The following is a 26,323-nucleotide window of genomic DNA, read 5'->3' on the forward strand; positions in this document are numbered from 1 at the left end:
GGGCCCTGGCGGCCGGCACCGCCGCGCTGCTGGCGGCGCCCATGGGGCTGCTGGTGCTGGCCACCGTCCTGGGCAACGCCCTGGTCATCGTGGCGTTCGCGCTGGACCGCAGCCTCCGCACGCAGGGCAACTTCTTCTTCCTCAACCTGGCCATCGCCGACCTGCTGGTGGGTGAGTTGCGGGGCGGCGGGAGGGGCGGCGGGCTGCGCGCCGCGGCGCTGCGGGTGTCACGGCCGAGCTCTGTCCGCAGGCGGCTTCTGCATCCCCCTCTACATCCCCTACGTGCTGACGGGCGAGTGGAGACTCGGCCGGGGCTGGTGTAAGCTGTGGCTGGTGGTAGACTACCTGGTGTGCACCGCCTCTGTCTTCAACATCGTCCTTATCAGCTTCGACAGGTTCATCTCTGTCACCAAAGCGGTAAGGGCTGGGCACGTGGTGCCGAGGGGGGCTGGGGGGCTCCCAGGCTGCCCTTTCAAGCAGGTGCTTTGCTTAGCTCACCCCAACACATCACACCTCACTCAGACACCACGGAAGACAGGGGGCGATCCAGGCAGTTCCCCTCGGTCCTAGAAATAGTTCTGGGAGTGATCACTTTTACAGTGGAAGAGGTACTCGGTTTCAGAAACAGGCACAGTTGATAGATGCTGCTGTTCCAGCCAGAAGGGCAGAGGGAACAAGGTACACTTACATCTTTCCCTTAAGAAGTATGACATGGCTGAAACAGACCCTCTCCCTCAGAGCATGGCAATGCACTTGTTGGCACCAGCCTTGCTGCATCCCAGCTGCAGCACAAGGCAGAGAGAGATCTTGCCGCGAGTACCAAATTCTCAGGCAGAATTAGGTGTATACAGCTCACTGTGGCTCAAAAGTGGCAGAATAAGTGAACATCTTTCAAAGGACGCAAATGCTATTTCTATGTAACAGCCACAGAAAGAGCTATAGCCTTGCCTCAGCCGTGCAGCATGTTGGTGACCAAAAAAGGAGGAAACTAGACTTTGCAAAATCTTCTACACCCACTTTTTGCTTATCTTTCAGCCCCTCGGTCCATCCACATTTCCTTAAAATGTTAATTTAGTGTGATTTAGAGTGAGCAATGAAGCTAAGAGGCAATGGTACTTTTTCTGGAAGCAGTACAAAAAGAGACCACAAGATCATTTTAACAATTTATATGCAACTTTGTTTTACCAACTTCTTTTTAAAAGAGGGAGAAGAAATGAACAGATTAATTCTTAGTCAACACTTACAATTCCTTTATTTTCTAGGTTCTGAATTAGCCATGAATTTTGTTTTTATAAACCAAACTCTCATGACTACACACATAGTATAAATATATATAGACTGGATGGTTTCAGAAACAAATGGGAACTGGTCATAATAAGTGAAAAAAAACAGCCACTTTAAAACACTTCAAATTAATCCTCCATATAAAAATCCCTCCCCAAACAAGAGTACAGAAGCTGCCTGTTGGGTTAGGGCAGTATAAGAACATATGAACAGGAATATAAGGAGATCTAAATTATTCTCTATCCCAGTGAAAACTGTAACCTTCCTACAAGGCTGCTTCTGAAATCATTAGTAGCTTTGTCAAGGAATGCAAAATCAGACTCGATTCAAACTCAGTATTTCTCAGCTGTGTGGGTATTCTATCCAAACAGCACTGGCTTTAGAGATCAAGATCCACAGACTGGGGCAGTAAGGATGAATCCTACACAGAACTCAGGCTTGAGGACTTCATATTCCAAAACACTGTGTGGCCACTATAGAGATGTGAAGACTGAATTCCAGTTCATTATATGAATATTGTCCAGTACACCAAGGAATTAGAATACGAAGAAGCAGAAGAACTCAATTTTAAGTTTCTACTGAATTCTATTGGTGATACAATTTACTCAGTAATACTGACGTACTATTTTTTTTTGCACCTTAACTTCTCTATTTTCTAAGTAAGGGAAATTAGTCACTTTTCCTGTAAAGCACTTGGCAAACCACAACACTATCGATACATCTTAATTGCAGATCAGAGTTCTGCAAGTACTTCATAAAAGAATGAAATTAAGGGTATCAAACAGAAGTAAAAGCTGTTAGCCATTAATTTTTTTTGGTGTGATTTTCACATTAAGATAAAAAGGCTCTCGCTCTCTCTACAAAGCAGAAAGAACTTCCATGGGTGTTCTATGAATTCAGATCCTTTTATGTATTTTAAATTTAAACATTCTAAATCAGTGAATTTTGAAGGGCCATGCTTTTGGACATTCTGCAGTGTGTCACAGCTAATGCAACTGACTATGTAAACAGCTGCTGACAACCAGTTTGAGGAACAGCAGTGGTTATTTGCTTTGGAAAAGCCTTGGTCTTCCAGCTTTTAAGGTCCAATGCCTGTTCTCAGAACATATGTCACCTTAATAATGTTTGTTGAAATCAGTGTTTCAGAAATAACTTTTTTGGGGTACTGGTAAGCTTAGTGTAACCCTCATCCCAAAACCAATATATTATCAGCCCTCACAAGTGACAGAGGGAAGAGGGAGCATATTCCAAGATAGCCACGTAACTGTTCGAGATACTAGTAATATATGTGACTTAACTTTTCTCTCTCTCAGGTCAGTTACAGGGCTCAGAAAGGGGTGACCAGAAATGCAATACTGAAGATGATCACTGTATGGATTGCTGCTTTTCTTCTCTACGGTCCAGCCATTCTCAGTTGGGAGCACATTGCCCAAAAGAGCATCCTCCCTGAAGGAGAATGTCATGCAGAATTCTTTTACAACTGGTATTTCCTAATGATTGCTTCTACTATTGAATTCTTTACACCTTTCATCACTGTTACATATTTTAACTTCAGTATTTACCTCAACATCAGGAAACGCGCATCCCTCAGAAACGAAAACCTATCACCTGGTCAAGAGGACTGTGAAATGAGTTTCCAGGGGACAAAAAGGGAACACACTGTATTTTTTGTAAAGCCTGCTAACAGACACAAACATGAGAAAAGAGCAAGCAGCCTTTCTCCCCCCAAAAAGGCTTCAAGGCTCGACCTACATAAGCTTAAAAATCAGTCATTAAGTCTGAATATCAATCAAGACCTTCCACCACTTCAGATGGAAGAGACCAAGCCTCATAGGAATGATTTCTACAAAACTACAGAAAGCATATGCAATGCCACCAGCAGAGTGGACACTGCTAACACTATGGCAAATAGACTTTCCCGGGATAAAAGAGTAGCAAAGTCTTTAGCAATTATTGTCTGTGTGTTTGGTTTGTGTTGGGCTCCATATACACTTCTGATGATCATCAGAGCAGCTTGCCATGGGCACTGTGTGCAGTATTCACTTTATGAGACTTCATTTTGGCTTCTGTGGGTGAATTCAGCCATTAACCCTGTTCTATACCCACTGTGTCACATGAGCTTTAGGAAAGCCTTTATAAAACTCCTGTGTCCAGGAAAAGCCAAAATTCATCCTCATATTTTTATGTGAAAAAAGATAGTGTGAAGCCTGACAATGAGTACGTCTTGCTTTCAGTGGGAGCATAAACTGGCTAATATTCACCTGCAATTATTAAGTGCAATGTGCACTGGGTAGTTTATGGAATACTGGTAAGTAGTTACAAGTGCAGACATTTATGAATGTATAAAATAGTTGTCCATGTGGCTAGAGAAGTCACAGCAATGAAAGATAACTTCTCAAAGCTCTTTGGGGAATTATGCCAATTATTGTCTGGTAATGGTGTACTAGTGTTAAAGTTCTGAAGAGGGAATAGAACATTCACAGACAATAATTAGGAGTTCAGGCTCTCTTACTTTTAATAACTGTAAATATTGCTGGTAAGGAATTTAAAGTGTTAACCTCAGACCTGATATATTTTACCCCCAAACCCTAAGGTGCCAAGGGTCTTGGCTGTTAAGAGTACTATGTTTTTCCCACCGTGGAAGAGGCAAGCCGGACCAATGCAAAAAGCTAAATACTGGTGTCCAGGGAAAGCATGGGACCATAAACACCATGGCACCAGAACAGCTGGGTTGCCAGAGAAGCTGAGCAGTTGTAGCAGGTAAAGGAGCACTGATTTGAATGGAAAAGGTGGTTGAAATTTTTAGTAGAACCAAGTTCAGGGACAGGAATATAAAAGGGTTTTAAGCTTTGTGACAGCAGATGTGAGAATTGAGAGTTTATACACTGGAAGAATTTCACCATAAGCTTCCTCCCTCAGCTATGACTTCCTGCCTCCTCCAGGATTCTGCATGGGCAGGAATCTACTCAAGTCAAATGTCTAATCCTTACAGGACTGACACAGGTACTCTTCTATCTGTTGCTGTAAAAGCACAGAGTAAGCATAATTAGTCTATCATATCTATGACAGACAGATCTTGGTATAGACAGAGCTTTAGGTTAACTGCCCTTGGAGTAATTTTTAAAACATTTCCAATTAGACTTTTACTAGTTCTGGCTACTTCTGAAAGGAAAAAATATGTTTTCCCCTACTCCACCTATTGGATCTATCCATCCATCAAGTCAGCAGTCAAAAAAGTATTACTTGAAGTGTTTAGACCATCCATCATGAGTAGCATGACTCAAAAAAAAGTCTTAAAATTTACAGCCTTGCTATTGACCATGAGTGTGAAAAACAATGTAAACACCTACATCCTGTGTCTGCCATTCTGCCTCTGCCGAAGTCACACAGCTAGATCCTGAGTTTTGACTAATTTGTCCCACAAGAGGTATCAATTTGAACATCACTAGCAATACAATTTTGTTTCACCATGTTAAACTTAAGTAGCTTAACAGACACTTTCCTTGGCTGACAAGTGAGAGCTATTGAACAGCCATGGTTGTCCATTGCCACAGCCAAAATGCATGTTAGTACAGTTGATCTTAAAATTTACAGACAGTATTTTGTTTGCTTTGTAAAATTTCAATAAACATAATCAAGAACTGTGAAAGAGTCATAACTTTGTAGCCTTAACAAGTGGTACATGAGAAAAAGCATTAGCCTACAACATTTGGGTAACTGCAATTGAAACTGCAAAACCATTATTCAAAGACAATTCCTAAATTACAAGGACTGACCTTGAGGATTAAACAAACATGGTTAGCAAATATTGTAAACTAGGAAGGCATATCCCTACTATATGAGCATATCTACATGAACATGATCATCATGTTCTACTAAGGGTATTTTATAAGAAAACAATCATCTCAACAGTTCTTTTAAGAGAAACAGCACCAACAGATACAGAGCAACATTAAGATTTTTTGAATAGCATTAATTCTACCACTGGGCAAGTAAACCCATTAGATTACCTCCCCACTCCTCCTCCCTTCCAAACCAGACATACATCAATAGATGATCTAGTTGTTGTCTACTCCATAATCCTTGCTTCCTAGGATTGTATTTGCCTTTTTCAGAAAACAGGTAGCTCTAAGTTATAGGACAGTTCCACCAATTCACTACCCAATCAAGCCAGGACAGTTTTCACAACAGTGGTCAACTCGAAGTTCAATCAGCTTTAGAAATTACATTCCGTTAAGGTAAAACAGATATTTCAAAGCTTTCAGCAACTGGCATTAACCTACAGTCTTCACAGGAGTCGCTATTGGCAATCACTCTACTGCTCAGTTTCCTACAGCTTTGCAATTTAATTGCCTCTCTAGCACACACCTAGAATCCTGTAGGATTCTTTACCACACTCTCAAGATATGTCCTAAAACCATTCTGAAATCCAAACACACATCGTCTGGAAAAATACTGGTTTTGAATGATAAACTTCTACATTAGAAATGCTAGCAGCCTCCCAGCTGTTCCAGGTTAACTATGCTTTGATTTTTCTGCCCCCACAAAACAGAAGTTCTTTTGGTTTTTTATCAGAAGGTTCAACATTAGCATTGGGTTCAACAGTGGGCTCTGAAGAGACATGAAACAACAGGTGTTAATAGCAATTTTATTGTTTCACCGGTGCAAAATCATGATACTGAATAAACTTGTGTAATGCATTTTCCCCTAAATTTACAGTAATGAAGGTTATACATATCTATATAGATTGCAATTTCTCTATTTTTATACTATTTGGAACAAAATTATTTTGATAAATATGCCCTGTGCACAGTACTGGCCCTCACTGAATGTCACAGAGCCTTAATATGCAAAATATAACTTCTGGTTTTGAACATGGTACTTTAAAACTCTCCAAACATGCATTAATATATTCTAGTTTTTAGGGAAAAATATTACACTTAGTCTTAACTTGCATTAAAAGAAAAGCACAAGCAGAATCTGACATACAATAACCCCAAAAATCTGATGCTCTGTAAGGATCAGACACAGTTTCAGATGACAGTCACTGCCAGCTTAGAACTCTAGTGCTACAGAAGCAACAGTGAACAGACAGAAGAGAAATCAGAACGGGAAGAGTCACATGGATTTCAGAGAAAGTTTCAGCCATGCTAACTGATGAAACCTGTAGTTGCTGGTCCAACCTTTCGATTTTGTTAGAGTACTCGACACAAGTGTTTGAAGTGCCAGACTGAACACATGAATGCTAACTTAACTTGACATTTCTGAAAGGCACAACCTATGAATCTATCTTTAAAAAAAACATACGGTATGTAAATGAAAAGAGATAAGTACAGTGGATATCTTCCTAAAGAACAAGACCTTCATAAATTGGCCCCTCAGATTCTGGTGATTCCCTCCTCAGACGCAAGTGGTCCAGTGTGTTGTGAAAGTGTTTGTTAATTTGTTCTGTTTCTTCAGTGGACTCCAGATTTGGGAGATCTTCTCTTATCTTCTGTATAAGCTGATTCAAAACCTGAATTGTCACCTGCAAGAGAACGTAAACAGAAGTCAACAACAAGACCTGTATGTAAGTGCATAGACATTAGTTTTAGCAGACTTGTCTCTAAACTATTGGTATTTGGACAATTCTTGGAAATATTGGTAAGACTGTATGCAAAGTGTTGGAGACTGCCTTCTCTGGCTCCTCACAGGACTGTTCTGATTTCAGAGTTTTGTGGAAATTCCCCCCATCCCAGCAAATGTAAAGGATTTCTTGAGTCATTAACCTAGAGGTTAATACCTTATTTTTTGTAACTTTTGCCACATCATCTCTCTCCAGCTTATTCAATACAAATTTAAAAAGCTTAAACAAAGACAATCTGATTATGTGCTTTATAAGCACTCTAACATGACTTGTAAAAGTCAGTTGGGATAGTAATATCAAAATTAAAGTTTTTCTTGGTGACCAAATCATTACCTAGAAAGGTACTGCTGCCTATGGTGTGAAGTCCAGCACTACCCAGAACACCACAGCACAAAATGCACTGCAGACCACTGTATCCAGAGACTATTTTTTACATCTACCGAATGCTTTGAAACTCAAAGTTTTATTTTCATCTCCATCAGATATAGCGTCTCCTGTACTAGAGCACTACTATAGCAGGAAGCCAGTTCAGTTATTGGAAAGTCAGTAAATGCCTAAAATCTCTTGAGACTTTGTCCCAGAACTACAGAGTATTCATTAACATTTCCTCTTGATAAAATGATTACATCACATGGGATGTTGATCTCTACTTGACCAAGCAGCTTTTTTCAAACTGGGTAAGTTCACTAGTTATCTGCTAGCAGAAAATGTATGAGGTAACCACCTCAGATTTCAGATGTAGAATTTAAGCTGGTACACAAGATATCATATCTATTTCTTGAAATAAAAGCTTACACCAACCAGTTGTGGTGCACTCAGTGACCCTGAACAGCTGTAAGAATTTCCTTTCCCTTGTGTACATATGTGGAGAGCAGTGACAAGTGCTGTTCCTCAAGGGTCGGTGCTGGGACCGGCGCTGTTCAACATCTTTGTTGGTGACATGGACAGTGGGATGGAGGCACCCTCAGCAAGTTTGCCAACGACACCAAGCTGTGTGGTACGGTCGACACGCTGGAGGGAAGGGATGTGCCATCCAGAGGGACCTGGGCAGGAGTGAGAGGTGTGACCGTGCAAACCTCATGGGGTTCAACAAGGCCAAGTGCAAGGTCCTGGCCATGGGTCGGGGCAATCCCCAGCACAAATCCAGGCTGGGCGAGGAGTGGGTTGAGAGCAGCCCTGCGGAGAAGGATCTGGGGGTATGAGTGGCTGGAAAACTGACTGTGAGGCAGCAATGTGTGCTCACAGCCCAGAAAGCCAACCGTGTCCTGGGCTGCAGCAAGAGCAGTGTGGGCAGCAGGGCGAGGGAGGGGATTCTCCCCTTCTAATCCGCTCTCATCAGACCCCCCCTGCAGTGCTGTGTCCAGCTCTGGGGACACCAACAGACAAAGGACATGGATCTGTTCAAGCAGGTCCAGAGGAGGCCACAAAGATGCTCAGGGGCTGGAGCAGCTCCCCTGTGAGGACAGGCTGAGAGAGTTGGGGGTGTTCAGCCTGGAGAAGAGAAGCTCCGGGGAGACCTTAGAGCGGCCTCCCAGTACTGAAAGGGGCTGCAGGAAAGGGACTCTTGGTCAGGGGGTGCAGGGATAGGGTGAGGGGTAACGGATTTTAAACTGAAAGAGAGTAGATTTAGGTTAGATCTAAGGAAGCAGTTCTTCCCTGTGAGGGTGGTGAGACACTGGCAGAGGTTTCCCAGAGCCACAGGTTTCCTGTGGCTGCCCCCTCCCTGGCAGGGTTCAAGGCCAGGCTGGACGGGGCTTTGGGCAGCCTGGGCTGGTGGAAGGTGTCCCTGCCCAGGGCAGGGGAGGGTGTGGAACTAGAGTATCTTTAAGGTCCCTTCCATCCCAAACCAGTCTATGATTCTATGTCGTTAGGTACCTCTAAAGTTAGACAAAAAGTAGTAAGATTAAGTCCTACTAAGTTTTGATCTAATAAATATTTCAGGTATCCAAATCTCACAATATTTAGGTTGATAACTCAACGACAAGTGTTTGGTGTTTTACCTTCATGTAAGATAAATGAAGTTTTATCCACAATTTTACTAGTGTATCAAGAACTGACTACTCTGTTGTTATTACTAGAACTTGTGCCTCTTGAGAGACTACAGAGCAAGCTGAAGAGACATGATTTGGGGTATAAGCGTGAATGAAGAGCTTACAGAAATGTTCTTTGGAAAAGATGCAAGAGATGCATTTCTACTCACCGCCTCATTTTCCTTTTCATAAAAGTAGATATATCTATTCAGAATTTCTATGAAAAGCTGGACTTGCAGAGAAGGGTCCATGCACTGATTTGCTATCTTCAAAGCCTTCTTTAGGCATTCCATCACTCTTTTTCCTCCATGAAGCTAGAAGGAAAAAAATAAGTTAAAGTCCCCCCTTAGAGAGATCCACTATCTCTTCCCTTGGCATATATATGGCATTTCCTGATGCTCTACCACAGGAACATACACCTACACTAACCGTGCAGAACAAGCTCACTGAAAGCCTACCTCGCCTGACTGCCACCAATTTTAAGTTTTGTTAAATCAAGCAGTAACGAACAGTTGTTGAAAGCCTGAAATTATTAAATCAATGAACTCAACTTTAATATGTACACTAATGCCTATGTTGAGGAACATATTTCAAACACTGCTCTTTAAAATGACAACAGCTTGTGACAAGCCCTGAAGAACACACATTTTTTCAATTATTTTGTTTTTTACCTTTAACTTCAACAACTTGTATCTTTGATATGGAAGTTTAGTAGTTCACATGCAAACACAGCTACTATAAGAAACACGGGCAAAATGCAGACTGTAGTTACAGCCAGCCTTAAACTAGTTAACCCTCAGAAACTTGCATGGTACTTCCACCCTTAAATTTGAGTTTGCTCCATTTTTGTATTTATGCAGCTTACATTGCAGTGAAATTTTGAAGCCATATATTAGAATACATTCCAACTAAATCACATCACTAAGTGATGTATCTACTTTAGAAGTGCGTGCCTTTAGAAGAAAGGCAGAAGCATGTTACTGAGGTAGGATGGGTTACACTGCTGTTGCTTTGTTCTTACCTCCTCTCCATTCTTGTCAGTATTCCGGCCAGACCAAAACAAATGGGCACAAGTGCTCACAGCCCGGCACTGGTCTGGCTTCTTAAGAAGCTTAGAGGCTGCCAGCGCACACTGAGTCCTCAAAGGCTCATGGTTCTCCTCACTGAAGCACTTCATCCTCTCAAATGTCCCAATTATCAAGGTGATTGCAGCCAGCTGTGCTTTTGAATCACTGATTTCATCCTCATACAGAGAGAAGGCCTAGTCAAGGGAGAACGCAAAGACTTAACCACTGCTTTAGAACACACCGGAAAAAAACCCAAAATCATGGTTTTTCATGATCACATGGCAGGAAAATGTCCAGTTTCACATTTGTTAAAAGTTTCAGGCAAGAAAAAACATCATTCACTGAGCGTCAAAAATCAAGTTAAATCCAGTCTGAAAATAAGTCTTCCAATAAATGCTTCTTACTTAAGCAGTCACAGTAAACAAATGTGATCCTACATATCATCTGAAGATTGATTTTTCCCTCATTTCAAAGATTTGTTCAAATATGGAACTTCAGTAGCAGAAATAGACCCTGAATAGGATTTGGTTCTCTGAAACACATGTAACAGTAGAGCCAAAGTTGAGTGGTGGGTCTGACCACAGCATAGGTAAGAACAGCATTTGCACTGCTGCTACATAGATGAAAAGCCTAAAAATTTTGAACTGTATTCTCTTATAGAAGGTACTTAATTATCATGCTGCTCATCTTCAGAATTGTGCTACAACAGCAACTGATACAAGACAGTGAGGAAAGGCTGAGGTTATTAGCAACTCAGTAAGAACATACATTAGTATCAGTATTAGAGGAAAGATTAGGACAAAGCTTACAATGTGGATAACATTACACTTTTTATCTGATGGGGAGGGAAAAGGTTTTTTCAACAAGTAAGGCTTAAGACCAAGTAAAGAGTTTAAGTGGATTTTCAGAGTAGTTTATAATAGGTTTCAATACAAAGATTTTAATTAGCAAAGCCCAGCACAGCACTTGTGAACACTGCAAATTTTAGAGAACTTCCAAAGAGTGCATGTGGTCAGGGCAACACCAGCTAGGTAACAGGAGCTGGGAGATAGTGAAGGAGCATTTTTTTGAGAAAGCTACACTCCTCCAGTGAACCAACTATGTGAGTAGGAGGTGGCACTGTAACATATCACATGTTGGCAGACTAAGCATTCAAATCAGTAGGAATGGAGCTTAATTCCACAGCAGCTTGGGAGCAAGAATGAAGATGAGGAATTTCTAGCTAGTAGCATTAGCTGTCAATTGTTTTAGATGTTTTAATCACACTGGATGCCTCAGTGTTCAGGAAACCTACCCAAGCCCACTTTAAGGTAGCACGGGACAGTGACTGTAATAGTTGGGACACTCACCTGGGACATGAATTCATAGGCCACAGTTTCATGATTCTCAAAGCCAATCTCTCCTGCAGCCAGTGCTCCTTGTAGGAAGAGGCGGAGAGGCAGCTCTGCCAGTTCTGCTTTGATCAGAGCACTGATGGTCTGATGAGCAAACGAGAAGATCTTCTGGCACTTCTTTTCCCATTTGTCATCCTAGAGAAGTGAAACAAGTCAAAGCTATAAGGAAAAGAGAATCTAAATTGTAGTAAGATCTGCAAAGCGCTCCAGTCTGTTGTCCTCTGCATACCTCTCCAGCCACTTATTTACTGAAGTAGTAGCGAGTGCCCTCGCAGTACTGTGTTGACCTCAGTGGGTCTTCATAAACTATTTCCTCCATTTACAAAACGTTCACACCCATATTTCCTATCAGGTCACAGAAATCTTCAGAAGTCTACAATGAATTGCAGTTACCACAGCTAGGCTTAGAACACAATGGAGCAAAAGCCTAATTAGCTAAGTGGAGAAAAATTCTATTCAGTCTGGAGCATCAGTCAGAAGTGACAGAAATTTTAAAACTCATTGAGGAGTGTTTTTAACAAACAGCATTTTTATTTCCCCACAATATATCCCCTACAATAAGGGAAAATACATATTTAAGCTAACTCTCAATCAGAAAGGATTAAAGGGATCAGTGATTGTTTCAGTGTGCACTTTTGCAACTACTGTGTAAGTTAACTTACAAAGTAGCTCTTGCTTTTAGAAGCATTAAAATACCATAGTTATAAATTTAGATTGATGAATTTTAATACCCAGCCTTAAATCAGTTTCATGCTATCAATTGCAGTGGTTTAGTTCCCTAGTCTTTATGTAGAAACATATGAAGTTACCTCCACAAATAAATGCAACTAGCCAATTTCTGCTTCACCGTTCCTCAAGTGCTGAAGTAATTTAATGTGAATTGATAAAAAAATCTCCTTAAATTAGAAAACATTCACACCTCAAAAAATCTGCCTCAAGCAGAAAAACCCTAGCATTCTGTATCAAGTCTTAGCATACTGTAGCCAGACACAATGCATTCATTTCTAAGCAAGCCAGAAACACACAAGTATGCAAGAGTTACCTAGAGGTCAACTTACCACTTTGGAGTTCTCTTTGTAGCGAAAAGCCAGCTGGTATGCAGCAAAAACCAATGGTGGCAGTGTAAAACGAATACGCTGGTTCCCACCCGCACCAAAGTGTTTCCGGGCAGTGTTTAGGATCTAGAACATAAGCACTGTAAGCTTAGAGAGTTCTTGAAAGAGGCATGTTATTTGCTTCTGTAACTTAATCTGCACTCTATGGAACAAGAGCATCAGAAAGACATGGTGTTAGCAGATAAATTACAGTATTTGGGGGGGGACTACATACAAGTTGCTTTACTTGAATTCCATTTGTGCAGTCTCTTGTAGCTTTTTATGTGGTATCTGCCCAAACATTTCCTACAGCTGCTTAATAAGTGTTAGGCAACACTTGTACTGTATTAACTGCAGATACATTTTGGATTGTGTAGGAGATGGAAGTTGCCTGAGCTTGCATTTATTAATGATATTGGATATTTTCTGTCCTCAACAAAACAGAAGCTACAAAAAGCATTACTCTTACAGTAGCCTGTAAGAAAGTAAAAAAAAGAAACCAAGTTTCATGAAACTAAATACGTAAATCAATAAGCCTTCTCATTCTCAGAAAAAGACTACAGTGCCACATTCTGGTAGCCACACCAACTTTTGCCATTTCTCCCTGGTTTTAGTTTTTCCACTATGTTCATTAATGACAGCTTTTTTTATTGCCTTTCTCTGTTTTGAGCATAAGCTACACACATACAACATGAACATGATACTTTTCTGCCTATCACTCTTGTTCTAAACCTATGGAGAGGGACTAAGGAGCTCCACTTGTACTGTCAGCTTCTCCCCTTCCTCTTCTTTTAGAATCATTCGTATTTATTGATATAGTTAGTCATGTATTCTCATAACCAGAATTCTCAGGAATATAGAATTCCAGGTATCAGAAGAGAAATTAATATAATCCGTTCCAAGCAAGCTAACCACTTACATTTCTTGTTTGTAATAATCTGACTTCATTTCAAAGGGGACAAAACTCAAGACATGCCATATTTTACACTGAAACTTCTGAAACCAAATTTCAGAAAAGTTCTACTGGAGATCAGAGTTCAAAAGTGTTTTTCACTTTTCAAAAGTGTCAGAAGACAGACATATAGTTACTACAGCCAGGTATTACCTTGCTTTCTGGTCATAGCAGTCCCAATAGCACTTTGAAACAAGCATAAGAAGTGAAGCTCAGCATCCAACCCTACATATATTTTTAGATTACATCTAGAATTCATGTAAGTAACATGAATAAATCACCCATTATACACTGCAATAGCCACTTTGGCTTGTAATGTACTAATACGCTTGAATTTGGATTTCAGCTCTCTTCCATACAGAAGTGAGATGCTGTGAAAGAGCTGTGAAGATTCCAGTGTCTTGGATTTTTTCCCCACTGTTCCTGTAATGTAGGAAAATTGGATACAAACATTTGTGATGCTCATCAAGAAGCTATTAAGCATTTTTACTAAGAAGCGTAAAGTAGCTTACTGAATTCTCTCCAAGAGGTAACCTGACAAGTCCTACAAAGGCATTTAAGGTGCTCAGTCTGATTAAAGCCAAGCATTGCTAGATGAGAAAAAGAGAGCCTGATGTTCACAGGCTTTGCAAAAACAGCTTCAACATCTCTAGCTATGCAAAATCGTGGGTAAAAATACATCAACTCCCTTAGTACCAGCATGCCTTTGAGTGAAGCTTTGTTCTCCATCAGAAAAAAATAGTAGTAGTATCTCAGCTTTTCCTGTACGAATATGATACTTGCTAGCTGTAATTAATCCATATAGTTCTTGAAATGAATGAGGACCTGGCTGACCTTCCTGCTTTACTCCAGTGATATTCAGAAATAATGCAGTCAATGAAGAGCAGGTTCTATAACACAACTGTATCCAATCTTTGTGCAGGCCTTAAAGCTACTCTTCTCCCTGTTATACAAGTTGCAGCAAAGCTCTACATTTCAAGCAAGAATTTTTTTACACATTATTTTAAACTGAAGCTAAATAAATGCCGGTAATGTTACGCATAGCTTCTACTGGATTATGTTGGTCTATTCTCACTGTTCATACAGTATGATGCTGCTGCAACTTTAAGAGTCAGCCAACTGTATTCCATGCATGCTAACTGTAACTTCACAATAGTCCCTACTCAGGCCTAAGCTCTGAGTAGAGCGAACTGCTGCAATCAGTAACAGCATCCAACTTCAGCACATCTTCTGCCAGTTTCTCCAATGGATTTTGCACAAACAATATCCCCGTCCCTCTGCCCCAACGCACACTTCTCAGTATAGGAAGATCGTTTAAGCCTGAAATAAACTAAAGCCAGAAATAGCAGATTAACATCAGAGCACTATATAAAGCTTTGATGGATCAACTCAAACTGTTACAAGTAACATAACATGTAAGTTCCAAGGCCCCTACCAAATCTACTATTAAGATTGGACCAAGCAGAGAGGAAAAACATTTGTAACCCCTAAGCAGTGGTATACTACATGGTATATGGAAGACCATATACTTACACTAATTAAAATCCCTGAGGTGAAACGTTAGCTGCATTTTCTGAGCTTTTTTGTGTATTTTGATACCAAGAGAATGCACATGGCACAGCACTCCAAATTTCACTTGCTGCTTTTTAGATAGATGGCTATATGAAGTTGTCAATGTTAATTAAGAGTTATCACAAACTAATATAGTGCATCCAAACTGCTACCTCATGAGCCAAAGTTTAAATCCACAAATGCTTTTAAGTCCTTGCCTATTTTTCCACACAAAATTTCATACTACCGTTAAAGGTGTCATACATAATGTTTTCTACTAAGCTGTTAGAGCCAGAGCAGCTATGCCCCAACTCCACTCAATTCTTGTACAGTAAATAATGCAAGAACTGAGAGTTCAGAGAGTACAAGCATTCAGAAGCATGGACTGCCATACCAGATACTGTTGGTCAGGGTCATCTGAACGCAAAAGATGAATAAATCTTCCCACAAGGCTCTGCTCATCAGCGAAGTCTTCAGGGTCAGGATCTTCAGCAGGCTGATCTGGTTGATCCTGGATCAGCGTTGATACCAAATTCATGATAGCATCAACCTGTTAAAGGCAATAAGCTCTATTTAAACTGGAGTAGTCTATAAGTCAACAGCAAACAAGAACATTTTTACAGTCACAGTGCTGACAAAGCAGTAGGAAAGTCTACTAGTTCATAATGCTTTAGGACATATTTGTCTTACGCCCTGATGGAGGCTCCCTCTTAACACAACTGGGACAGAAAATTCAGATTCCAAAAGTACTATCCAGCCTTCTTTAGGCAACAGACATAGTTTTAAGGGGTCTCTGTTTAAACCTAACAGAAGTAGTCTCTAGGATGAGGTTAGCCAAGATGCGCAAAAGACAAGGTATTTAAAGAACGTGTGTGAGAATTATGAAGTGGGACAAAGCCTGTGCTACTAAACTGGGGAGGTGGGGGCATGCAGGGGCACGAAGGCCAGGAAACAAAGCATGCCCTGCATGAAGTCACTTAGATGCATTTTCAAGTTTAAATACCTAGAAGTTCAAGTTAACATGTCATACCTGTTCTTGGGACACAATTTCTGTGTTATAATCCAATACATTACTAAGCACATAACAACTCATGCTCTTCCTGGACTCATAATCGAAGTATTCAAAGAGTGGGTGAAAATGTTTTAGTTTCAGAACTGTCAGGATATTGTTGTAAGTATCAACAGGGATTTTCAAAAGTCTAGTCAGCTCCTTTGAAACAGCACTGCTTGTTGCAATACTAGAAGAAAATATATGCAAAAACCACAATTAATCAATAGTTAACACATGTAGACAGATTTAAAGTCTGCCTCAACACCAATTGTGATGTATACTACAAGATCTAAACAACTCTCTGCTAGGGAGAGAAGAAAAAAAGTATCAAAACCAAGCCATATCTTGCCCTTTAGAATGTACAGCAGAAACCACATGTTTTAAGTTGCTGTTAGCAGAAGCAGAGATGTGACTGTAAATTCAGCAAGAGAACTCGAGTACTGTAAGGGATGAATAAGTAACAACTACATACAGCTTGGCATAAACACTGTGTAGCTGTACAGCTGAGCAGTAGGATTTATGCACAGGTGAGCAAGTCCTGGTTAGTCAGTAGTTTATCATGATCCTCTACAGCTTGGCACAAAAGCAGTAATCTTAACACAACCAAAGCATATGTGTCTGCTATCTTGCCAAATGTGGTGAAGTCAAGATTTTAGAGTCTTAATTGCCACTCCAGAAAGAATGCAAGAGACATTTACTTACTGTTCCAGATTAAGTTTATTGAATATTTCCACGGTTGTCTCCAACACCTTATCAACATAGTCAACACGGTCCGGGTAGCATTTCATAGCCAAGTTAATGAGAGAAACTTGCAAAGATACCACATCTTCGGAGGGCATGTCCTGGCGAGACTGAAATTTAACACAACATCGAGTTGATAAAAGCACACATAATTTTGCAAAAGAACCTCCCCCAAAACTGCATGCAAGAATATCCAGCATACCTGTATAACAGTAGCAACCTGCTGTGAGAAGATGTCAAAGAGTTTGATATCTGCTGGGATACCAGGTCCATCTTCACGATGTGCAAATAAAGCTAACCTGGTAACAGATAAAGGAAAGCAGCTTGGTCAGCACAGTTTTTCCACTCCTCAGATACAGGCCAGAAAGAGATACTGGCAGAAAAAAAGAATATCCTCTAGGTATATTCTCAAGCTCTATTACAAGCAAAAAGGAAATAAATGGAAGTCAGAAGCCTTAAGAGCAACTGAGCATGGTAAATATCAGTCCTGGAAAAGAGTGCCAACAGATATGTCAAGATGAAGAAAGAGCAAGAAGGACGCTTCATAATCCGTGTTCTTCAGCTACCAGCAAGTGTTCTGTTTTTTCCAGCAGAGTAAGAGGTATAGAATAGGCTGACAGAAGAGCAAATATCCTGCATCCATGCAGTGATATTACTTAAGTTAGACATCCAGTAGCATTCTCCACAAACCAGTCTCCAGAAAAAAGAAAAAACAGAAGAAATACACTGACTTTACTACGCTTCATCTCCAAAAACAAGACCAACACCTTTAGGACTTTCACTGTTTGCAAAGAGCAAAATACAAAGTAAATTTCAAGTGAAGAATACTTTTCTTGGGAAAAAAACAAAGCAAGAGTTTGCACTCCAGTAAGCATCCAAAATACATTGTAGACCTGTCTATCTGTAACAGGAGAAAGTCACACCAACCACCATTTCTGCAGAAATCAGATACAGGAAGAATCACTACAGGAAAGCTAGCATCTTACCAAAGCTGCAGCTTGAAAAGCTCAGCACTGCTATGTTTGGTTTCTAATTTTTAAGGGATTATTCTAATCTGAATTAGAGAAAGAACTACAACAATATTTAGGAAAAGGCACCCAATTAAAAATTTTAAAGCTATTTTTTACAGGATTTTTCAGTGATTTGATTCTGGATGAACTTTGGGTCTGAAACAAAGAAGCAGGTAAAAAAAGATTGAGGTGTCAAAACACTTCACTGCCAGGAGAAAAAAGACACTGAAATACTCATATTTCATTAGGGTAGTAACAAGCAGACTTTCTAAAGCCAGGAACAATCACTGCCTTCTCTCAAAGGGACAAGGCTGCTTTTCTTGGCAATAGCTTATAGGGTAAGGCCAGCATGCTACAAAGCATGATCAAGTTACAGACAGATGGCAGCATAATTAAAAGCTATGAATGATTTAGTAAGGCAAGAAAGATCCCTAAGCAGCAAGACTATTTACAGAAAGATTCCTTTAACAGGAAAGCCCCATGGGATCAGGGACTAAAGCTTCACAAGTTTCCTCAGCAGTCACTGTGTTCAGTTTCAATTATCCTATACCAGCTGAAATAAAGATGAGAAATGCCAAGAGGCACTACCTGTATGGGGCAGATTCACATCTTCACTACAGAATACCAAAACACATAACAATTGCTCCCAGCAACTCCCATCCAAACACAAGAGCAACTTCTTCCCTACATGCATGGATGCCAAGAACAGATCCACCCACATCCTCCAACATTTTCAGTAACATTACAGTCAAAAGCACAAGTTGCCATAGTACAGAGATAATCTTCACACCGCTCCTTTCTACTCTTGTCCTATAGCCAAATGAACACTGTTTGGAAGACACCATTAGTGGCCCAACAAAACACAGTAGTGTTAAGTCTAGGAGGACAGCAGGTACACTGCTAGTCAGTTGCTTACTGTTGTAAGCAACTGTAAGAATAGAAAACACTGTGGAGATAATACCAAAGCTATTTAAGTCCTCTAAGTAGACATGACAACAAAAGTTACAGGAGGGAAGCCTTCTTGCAAGAATTACATTGCTAAACACTAATGTAAGAACCTAGCAAAAGATCCAGTGACCTCTGTTGAAAGTAGTCCTAAGACAGTCTCAAAAATCAGGCTGTCACAGTCAATGCTCCTTGGGATTTTGGGGTTTTGTGAGTTTTGCTTTGTTGGGTTTTTTTAAAGCTAACAAAATTATGAAAAATCTCAGCCATGGCAGGAAAATGTAAGAAACTTCATGAACATCTCCGGATGAAGGCAGAGCTGCTTCTCTGCCAAATGCACAAATACTGCAAAATATTCCAATAGTACCAAAGTCCTGAAGAAATACATCTGATGTAACCTGGAGAAGAACTATGGATTTGTTAAGTAAAAAATTCAAGATCCTACCAGTTATGCTTAATATACATGCTCCATCTCCAGGCATTAGCAAAGTAAAAAAGCCACAACAACCCTAGTCATTACTGAACACCACGAGGACTCAAGATCCCTGTGGTGACTGAAGTCCATACATGTGTATACAGACCAGATATACAGAGGTATGCTATGTTTGTGTGCAAGGACAAGGCTTTTGAGGTTTACTGCTTTCTGCAATAAGAAAGTGCAGGTACTCACTGATAATCTGTGCTGTCTCCTTCCAGGATACAAACCAGAACTTCAGTTGCTATTTCTCCCCATATCCGAATTCAGTGCAAGCGCTTTTGAGCAGTACTACCACAGGAAAAACACACTTTTGGGAGAAGAGGCTGGAAGCTAGTGGTAAACTAAGAATTAAAGAGGTAGTCCCATTTCCTGCTAGTTCTCTTCTGAAGAGGCATTCTCTGATCAAAATCACAAGGTAAAGTATCCTTGATACATAATTTAGCCATTAGGATCCTCAAGTTTTCAAGAGGTACCTATGACTGATGTGGCTGACTAAGCAGAACACAGCTGCCACTTCAGTTCAGAAACATGAAATTGATCGATACTAAATGGGTTGTTTCCTGACTTAATCTGTTTACAAGCTTTAACCAGTTCTCAAAGCAGGTTTCATTGGAAGCTATAAAAGCAGAGTCCAGAGAGCAGAAGTTATAGAAATAATAGTCTTCATAGCCTTAATTACAGCTGATAGAAACATACAGAAACAGTGAAATTAAGTGATATCAAAAATGGAAAGCTTTCAAATAATAGAAGTACTGTCATCTGCTTGTGCACAACACAAACTTAATTTTGAGCCAATTTCCACCCCCTTGGTCACTCACCTGTCAATTAAAGCAATAATTATATTTTTCACATTCACATTTTGGTGCAGCTCAGCACAGGCTCTGAGAAATGGGTTCAGGGTTTGGAGGTGAAATTCATCTGGGAAAACCTGAAGTTTTAGATCAATAGTCATCAAGTTATAAACTGAATTTGCCCATTGTTACACAGCAGTAAAATGCAACAAAGTAATTCTAAAGCAGACAGCCACATAGTAAATATGGTCTGGCCTAGGAATGCTTTAGGGTTCCCCAAGCTGACCTTGAAGAGGTAAATGTGTGAAGCAAGAGATTAAAGACAAATGGGTAACTTGAGGGCCCAGCTATCTATTACAATTCATACTGCAGGTATTGCTGCTCAGATGCTTACAAGCTTCTGCAACAGAAGGAGCACAAAATGGATTCATCTCTGCTCTGCCTACCTGGTAAAAAATATGGGACAAGCCACTACGTAAGAGTCCCAGTGATGAAGTTTTCAAGTTCACAAGGAAGAGGTGAAAGTAACCTGAATCTGACTAAAAGTATAGGACTAAGTGTCCCTGTGTCCCATCAGTGGAACTGAATTTAAGCAGCTCACCTGTATGATGCACTCCATGAGGTACTCCTGAGCTAAAGCATCTCTACAGTTTACAACTTGCTCCAATATTCCAGGCAGAACAATCTAGAATAGGAAAAGAAAGAGAGTTGTGCAGTGATTTTACAATTACTTTCTGAGTTTATATTCACATATATGTATTTAATCCAAGCAGAGCAGTATTTCTAACATTCCTCAGCTTATTCTTTACGTATAGGCTTTCTGATCAAAAGTCTCAGATACCAGCAGTTCAATCCTTCAGAGAAAAAAATTCTACTGTCTCAGACATTTGTCTCTTTCATATATTATACAACCTGCGAGCTTTTTAGTAAGTCAGTGCTCCAAGCTTTGCTGGCACATAGCACTACTAGCGTCCCAGTAGTACCACTCGAAACTGTTTTCAGTAGCTACATGGAAGAAGTTACAAGGGACAGATTTCTAAATAGTCTATTTGCTTGACTATCATTTCATACAGTAACAGTTCTCTTGAATGCTTTAGGAAGGATAGCTTCATTTAACTTGTAATGTCTACCCCAGAATGCTCTAAGTACACAAATCCCTTAAACCAACATTATTCTATGGAAGCAAAGTTTTTAAATTTCTTGTCAACATTACAGACAAGCTTATAGGAAAAATGCATGAGTCATGTCCTTAGCCTCAACACATAATACAGCTTCATTAGAACTCAGAACTTTTCCTCATGTGAAGAGTTTGAGAAGCACCAGGATTATTGAACTTTCAGCATAGCTGTAATACTTCAAGCTGCTCATCTCGAAGTCCAAAATAGTTTCATTTGGAAAAAGTAACATGTCAGAAAGGATGGACAGACATCTCACCTGCTTATATCGCTCTACATTAACACCTTCCAACTGACTGAGGCGAACCAGGTTTGTTCCCACTAGGATTCTCAGTTCCTGTCTTTCTCGCTCCCTTTTCTCCCTGTCCCGACTATGGCCCTGGTGTTGCATTCGCACCCAAAGTTTGTTCATCTCAGCAAAGTTCAGCAGCACAAAATCCATTGAATCACTGATGTCTCCAGTGGTTTCTTCACTGCAATTGAGAACAGGTTAGGAATAGGAAAAGCTTGTCAGAGGTATTCATCCTTCCATCCACTGATGAACATCCAACTTTTAAGAAGGTAGGAGGGCAGAGAAGTGTGTGGTGGGATATCTGAGTTCATAAGAAAAGTTCATAACAGAGAGAAATCTTAGTTCTGGAACTCTTAACGGACAAAACACCTTGACAAGTCTATAGACTTCTAACATATCTACTTCTCTCAAACCTTAGGAAAGTCATACAGAAAATTTAAATATGTTCTGTTAAAACCAGTAATTTTTAAAAGTTATAGCCAATCTTTCTTACTCTGCTTGCTCGCCTTCATCTGGTAAGATATTCCTGGTACACTGCAGGAGATAGTTTCTAAGAAAGAGGCCTCTAAGAGGATGCTGTACTCCACGGCACATCTCCACCAGGTCTTTCAAAATATCTTTCCTGGACTGTGGAAATGACTTGACATAGACAACACCTACTGTTATCAGGAGATACCTGCAAAAGGCACAAATCAAACAAATTGTAAAGTAATATCAAAGAAAACAGTTACTTTCTTCCACCCTGGCAGTATTACCAAAGCACAAAACCCAATAAAATATCATCTAGGTGCCATAATTTTGGCTATTTAGTCAGCTTTCAACTCCTACTCTCCTCTGCTATAGAGCACATCAAGTCAGAGCAGCCACTTGACCTCATTACAATGCTTCACACATTGAATGTGTAAATGCTTAGCATGCAGAAAGTCCTGAATACTCTCAGACTAGCTTGTCTATACTTCCAGGACCTCACTAAGCTGGGAAACAGCTCTGGCATATACAGATAAGTAATATATTATATGGTGAAGCAGTTAAGCCTCTTTCACACTGTAGTCTAGCAGGATAGGTGTTACGCTCTTCAGAAATCCCCAGGCCTGTACTCATTCCTTTAGCATCTCCATAGTAAGCAACAGGTAGAAGGAACATGCAAGATGCAAAGGACTGGTGCTCCAGTATACTGGCACTCCCCTTCAGCTTAAGAGAAAACACATTAAATGCTCAGAACCTTCACATATTCAGTTTAGAGGCCTCAACTCTCTCCACACTTCTCTACCTCAGGCATGGATGTGGACAGAACCTCCATGAAATCACCAGAAGGGTTCATCAGGGAGAACTAGAGTCTACATCAAGTAGGCAGGAAGACAGCTCAAACTATTATGCAGAGGGGTAAAGACATTATGGTAGTCATTAACCAAGCTCCAGAAATTGCATAAGGATGCAGCCTGGTGTCTCAAAAGCCTCTTCCTGGCATAAGCATAAGGTCAGGAATGAAAAACTGCAGCACCAAGCAAAATAAATCTGAATATCTAGATCTACTCCAGCCCAATGGTCACATATAAGTATTCCACTATCATCTCTAGCATTCTATCACATAGGCAAAACCCAATCATATTCAGAAACACAAAACCTTTAAGAATTAAGTTACATAAATTTCCAGCTCCATTCTCACACTTCTTACTTTTCAAACAGATGACTACAAAGAACCTACTGTGTGTTAGGATCTAAGACCTAGGTCCTCAGGTGCAAGTTCATTAACAGATAACAGAAGTAGTTAAAAAACGTATAGTCAATCTCACTGATCAGAACATGGTACTTGGTTAATATTCCACTGACCAGCTCTTTACCCAAAAGACAACTTTATTCCAAGATCAAAGTGCTTCCATCCTGGTCATGTGCAAAGGCAAGAGAAACTGACCTGCAGCTGCACTTTTGGCTTAAATTTTGGAAGTCTTATATCAATCCACTCTTAAGATCAGCAGAAATACTATCCATCATAGCAATTCTTGCTGTCAAGCAAGAATGCAGAGTTAAACATTGTCTGAACTCAAGAGTCTGACCACTATCCACCTGTTTAAAAAAACAAACACTTATACACACTTACAGTCTTGGAATAATATTTCCAGCATACTGTACTAGCTCATAAAGGTCTGCCACTTTCCGTCCTTTGGCAAATTCATCTGTCAGGTAGACTTCCAAGTAGTGTAGCTCATCAGAAATTGCCATGTCTTTTTCTCACAGTTAAGGATTTTAAGTTAGAATGTCTGCAACAGATTTACATAGTAATTTATTTGTTCACACCAAGGAGGAACAAAATACAATCATGTCCAAGTAGATAGTACTTCTGAAACAATAATCACTATTGGGATAATGTACAAAATTAACCCTAAGCCTTCAATCATCATTTTCAGCATATTAGAAAAAGGGAAAAAAATAAATCAAAATAATAAGGAAATAGAAGTAAAGGCATACTATGTGTCACAGAAGACTATCATTCACACATGGAAAAAGTCGTATTTGACTATAATCACATTCTATTACCTAGTCTCATGAAAAAGGCTCCCCTTCTTCAGATACCACAGTATGCACAAGTAAACACATCAAGGCACTGACTTATGGTTAGAAGCTATGATGGTAACAAAGGGCAAAAAATAAGTTGTTTTACAATTTTGGGGTAGCATTATTGCAAGCAGAGTTGTTTGACAGAGCTGATATTTTTATAGACCTAGACTCCTGAAACCTCCCAAAGATATGAAAAACAAACCTTTACACCAAAGGGAAAAGATGAACTCACACAGTTCACTTACATATACATAATAAACACATAAGTGTATGTTCTCCTACAATATACCCAGATAACTAAATGCTGAGGAGAAAAGTGCTAGTAAATATCTGAGACTGACAAAATGACATTGTACCAAAAAAAGCAGATGAACATTTCATTCCAAATTCACCATTTCAACTATTCATTTCCTCTTCAAAGGATACAGAGCTCATAATAGCTCTTTGGAGATAACATCGAAGTCCGCAGCTCACCAAGCATGTTGGAAGCATGTTTCAGAGCATCCATGAGCTTGTTTTTGTCCTTAAGAGGAAGAAAGAGAGAACAGCCTGTGAGAATAGTAGGCAACTGCAGCATTTTAAAAGATACACTTTTAGCTTTTTTAAGAAGCATGCAATGATTAAGTAAACATCAGGAGAGTGACAATTCTAATTAAATCAAGTGATTATCTAGCTTGTACTGTGTTGCCCATCCTAATTAAGTGGAACATTATACCTGAAGGTGGTAAGATGTATCTGAAGGCAGAGCTACAGTAATAAATTGTAATACTAATGGTACAAAACTAAAAGTCTTGCTGATGCAGAAATCTCCACCCAGCACTCAGATTCTATGCAGCAAGCAAAACAGAACAGACATCCCCCCTCCCAGTCTGGTCTGTTGTTTTGCTCAGATCTCATGAAGAAACCTAAAGCAAACAAAAGATACACACTGCCAGCAGATCACTGTTAGAATTAGATTCCTCTTCCCCTATTTTTCACCCAAGAACACCACCTTACTGGAAATTACAGCATAACTTATGATTCATACAATCACCTGGCATCACAGGATACAAGACAAACTTCTAATCTACCAATATACATACTTGTTCAGCTCATATGCAGCAACATTAAGTTTCTGGGGAGAACAGAAGGACTTGCTAGTGTGATCCACTTAGTATATTGTCACTCAGTTGCAGATAGCAATGAAAAGCTCAGCTGCTTCAAAGATTTCAAAAGCATTCCACAGAGTACAGAAGTGGAAGAGGTGTTTACCTTTCTTGCTACTGTCACTTGGCTGCAAATAAAGTTAGCTCCACTAACCACATGAAAATATACGTGAATAGTTAAGTTTTCATTGCAACTTTAAGTAGTTTTTCCAAATGAAAAGAGGCTTCTCAAACCCAAGAAAGCTAGTGGTGTTTTGCAGCCACAAAAGAATTCATGCATCAACCTACAATTATTCACTATAAAATCTATCCTATGCAGCAGGTAATTCACTATTAGCTTCAGTCTGTGGTTCCTGCCAGGAAAAAACTACATAGTAAAAACAACAGTAGGCTGAACACAAACACGAATAGTTTTTCATCATATAGTTCCATATAAAATGAATTTGCGCAATAACCTTCTGATGGCAAATGGCAAACTTATTCTCAGTTTATGTTTACTTCAATGCAAGCACAAATTACAATTTATCTTGTCAGACACTGGAGCAAAGTCAGAAAGACATTTCAAAGAATACTCAAGGCTCACTCTGAGTAGCTGCCTCATTCACAAAGCCTCTGGCAGAAAGAGGCACAAAGGGTTAATTCTCTTCATAACACTAGAGATTAGTATTGATTTACTGTTTTACTCCTAGCAGACAAGAAGCTTCATTGCATTTTAAAGCCACATTCCTACCAAGCATCTCTTCATCTGGAAAGACTGCACCTTCACAGCCTGAATGGCTTCATCCAGGAGTTTTTCCTGTTCATCCTGAGGAGACTGTTGTGTTGTTGGCTAGAAGAAAGAAAAAATTCAATTGTTTTTATGAAGCTGTTCATGACTTCACTGAAACCATAGTTTAGAATGCACTGGAAGTGACACTGCAGTGTGACCACGCAAGAGTTGTCAGAAATTCCTGTGTGATATTTAAGGGAGAAAGTTCACAGCACTCTGCAAACACCTCAGGGCAGGGAGGAGACAGGTTATGGGTAGCCTATGAGCACCGTTGCTTCTTGGAGCACAGAGCCATGGGGACAGAACAGGGCCAACTCTTCGTTTCTAACATTTAGAGGTCAAGAATCCAGTGCAAGCATCTGGCTAGAAAAG

General features: G+C 40.0%; 2 protein-coding genes across 2 annotated transcripts; one reads left to right on the top strand and one right to left on the bottom strand.

The window, feature by feature from the left end:
* Nucleotides 1-5: 5 nt before the first annotated feature.
* Nucleotides 6-6,577, top strand: LOC113484536 (histamine H3 receptor-like; the record flags this gene model as incomplete). The annotated part of the gene is made up of 3 exons (XM_026856953.1): nucleotides 6-171; nucleotides 251-417; nucleotides 2,598-6,577. Coding segments are annotated over 3 exons (1,209 nt in total), but the record flags the coding sequence as incomplete, so codon positions are not given.
* VPS35 (VPS35, retromer complex component) lies at nucleotides 5,919-26,006 on the bottom strand. Its single transcript, XM_026856611.1, has 16 exons — nucleotides 25,913-26,006; nucleotides 24,464-24,560; nucleotides 23,580-23,703; nucleotides 21,975-22,157; nucleotides 21,449-21,662; nucleotides 20,616-20,699; nucleotides 20,042-20,151; nucleotides 16,993-17,089; nucleotides 16,752-16,900; nucleotides 16,029-16,236; nucleotides 15,393-15,548; nucleotides 12,460-12,582; nucleotides 11,357-11,536; nucleotides 9,962-10,201; nucleotides 9,111-9,254; nucleotides 5,919-6,811 (listed from the first exon to the last, which is right to left on the bottom strand). The coding sequence occupies exons 1-16, from the start codon at nucleotides 25,925-25,927 to the stop codon at nucleotides 6,632-6,634; spliced, it is 2,304 nt and encodes a 767-aa protein (XP_026712412.1). The 5' UTR covers nucleotides 25,928-26,006; the 3' UTR covers nucleotides 5,919-6,631.
* Nucleotides 26,007-26,323: the final 317 nt, after the last annotated feature.

Source organism: Athene cunicularia (genome assembly GCF_003259725.1).
Source record: "Athene cunicularia isolate RWA chromosome 11 unlocalized genomic scaffold, athCun1 chr11_part1, whole genome shotgun sequence".
NCBI lineage: Eukaryota > Metazoa > Chordata > Aves > Strigiformes > Strigidae > Athene > Athene cunicularia.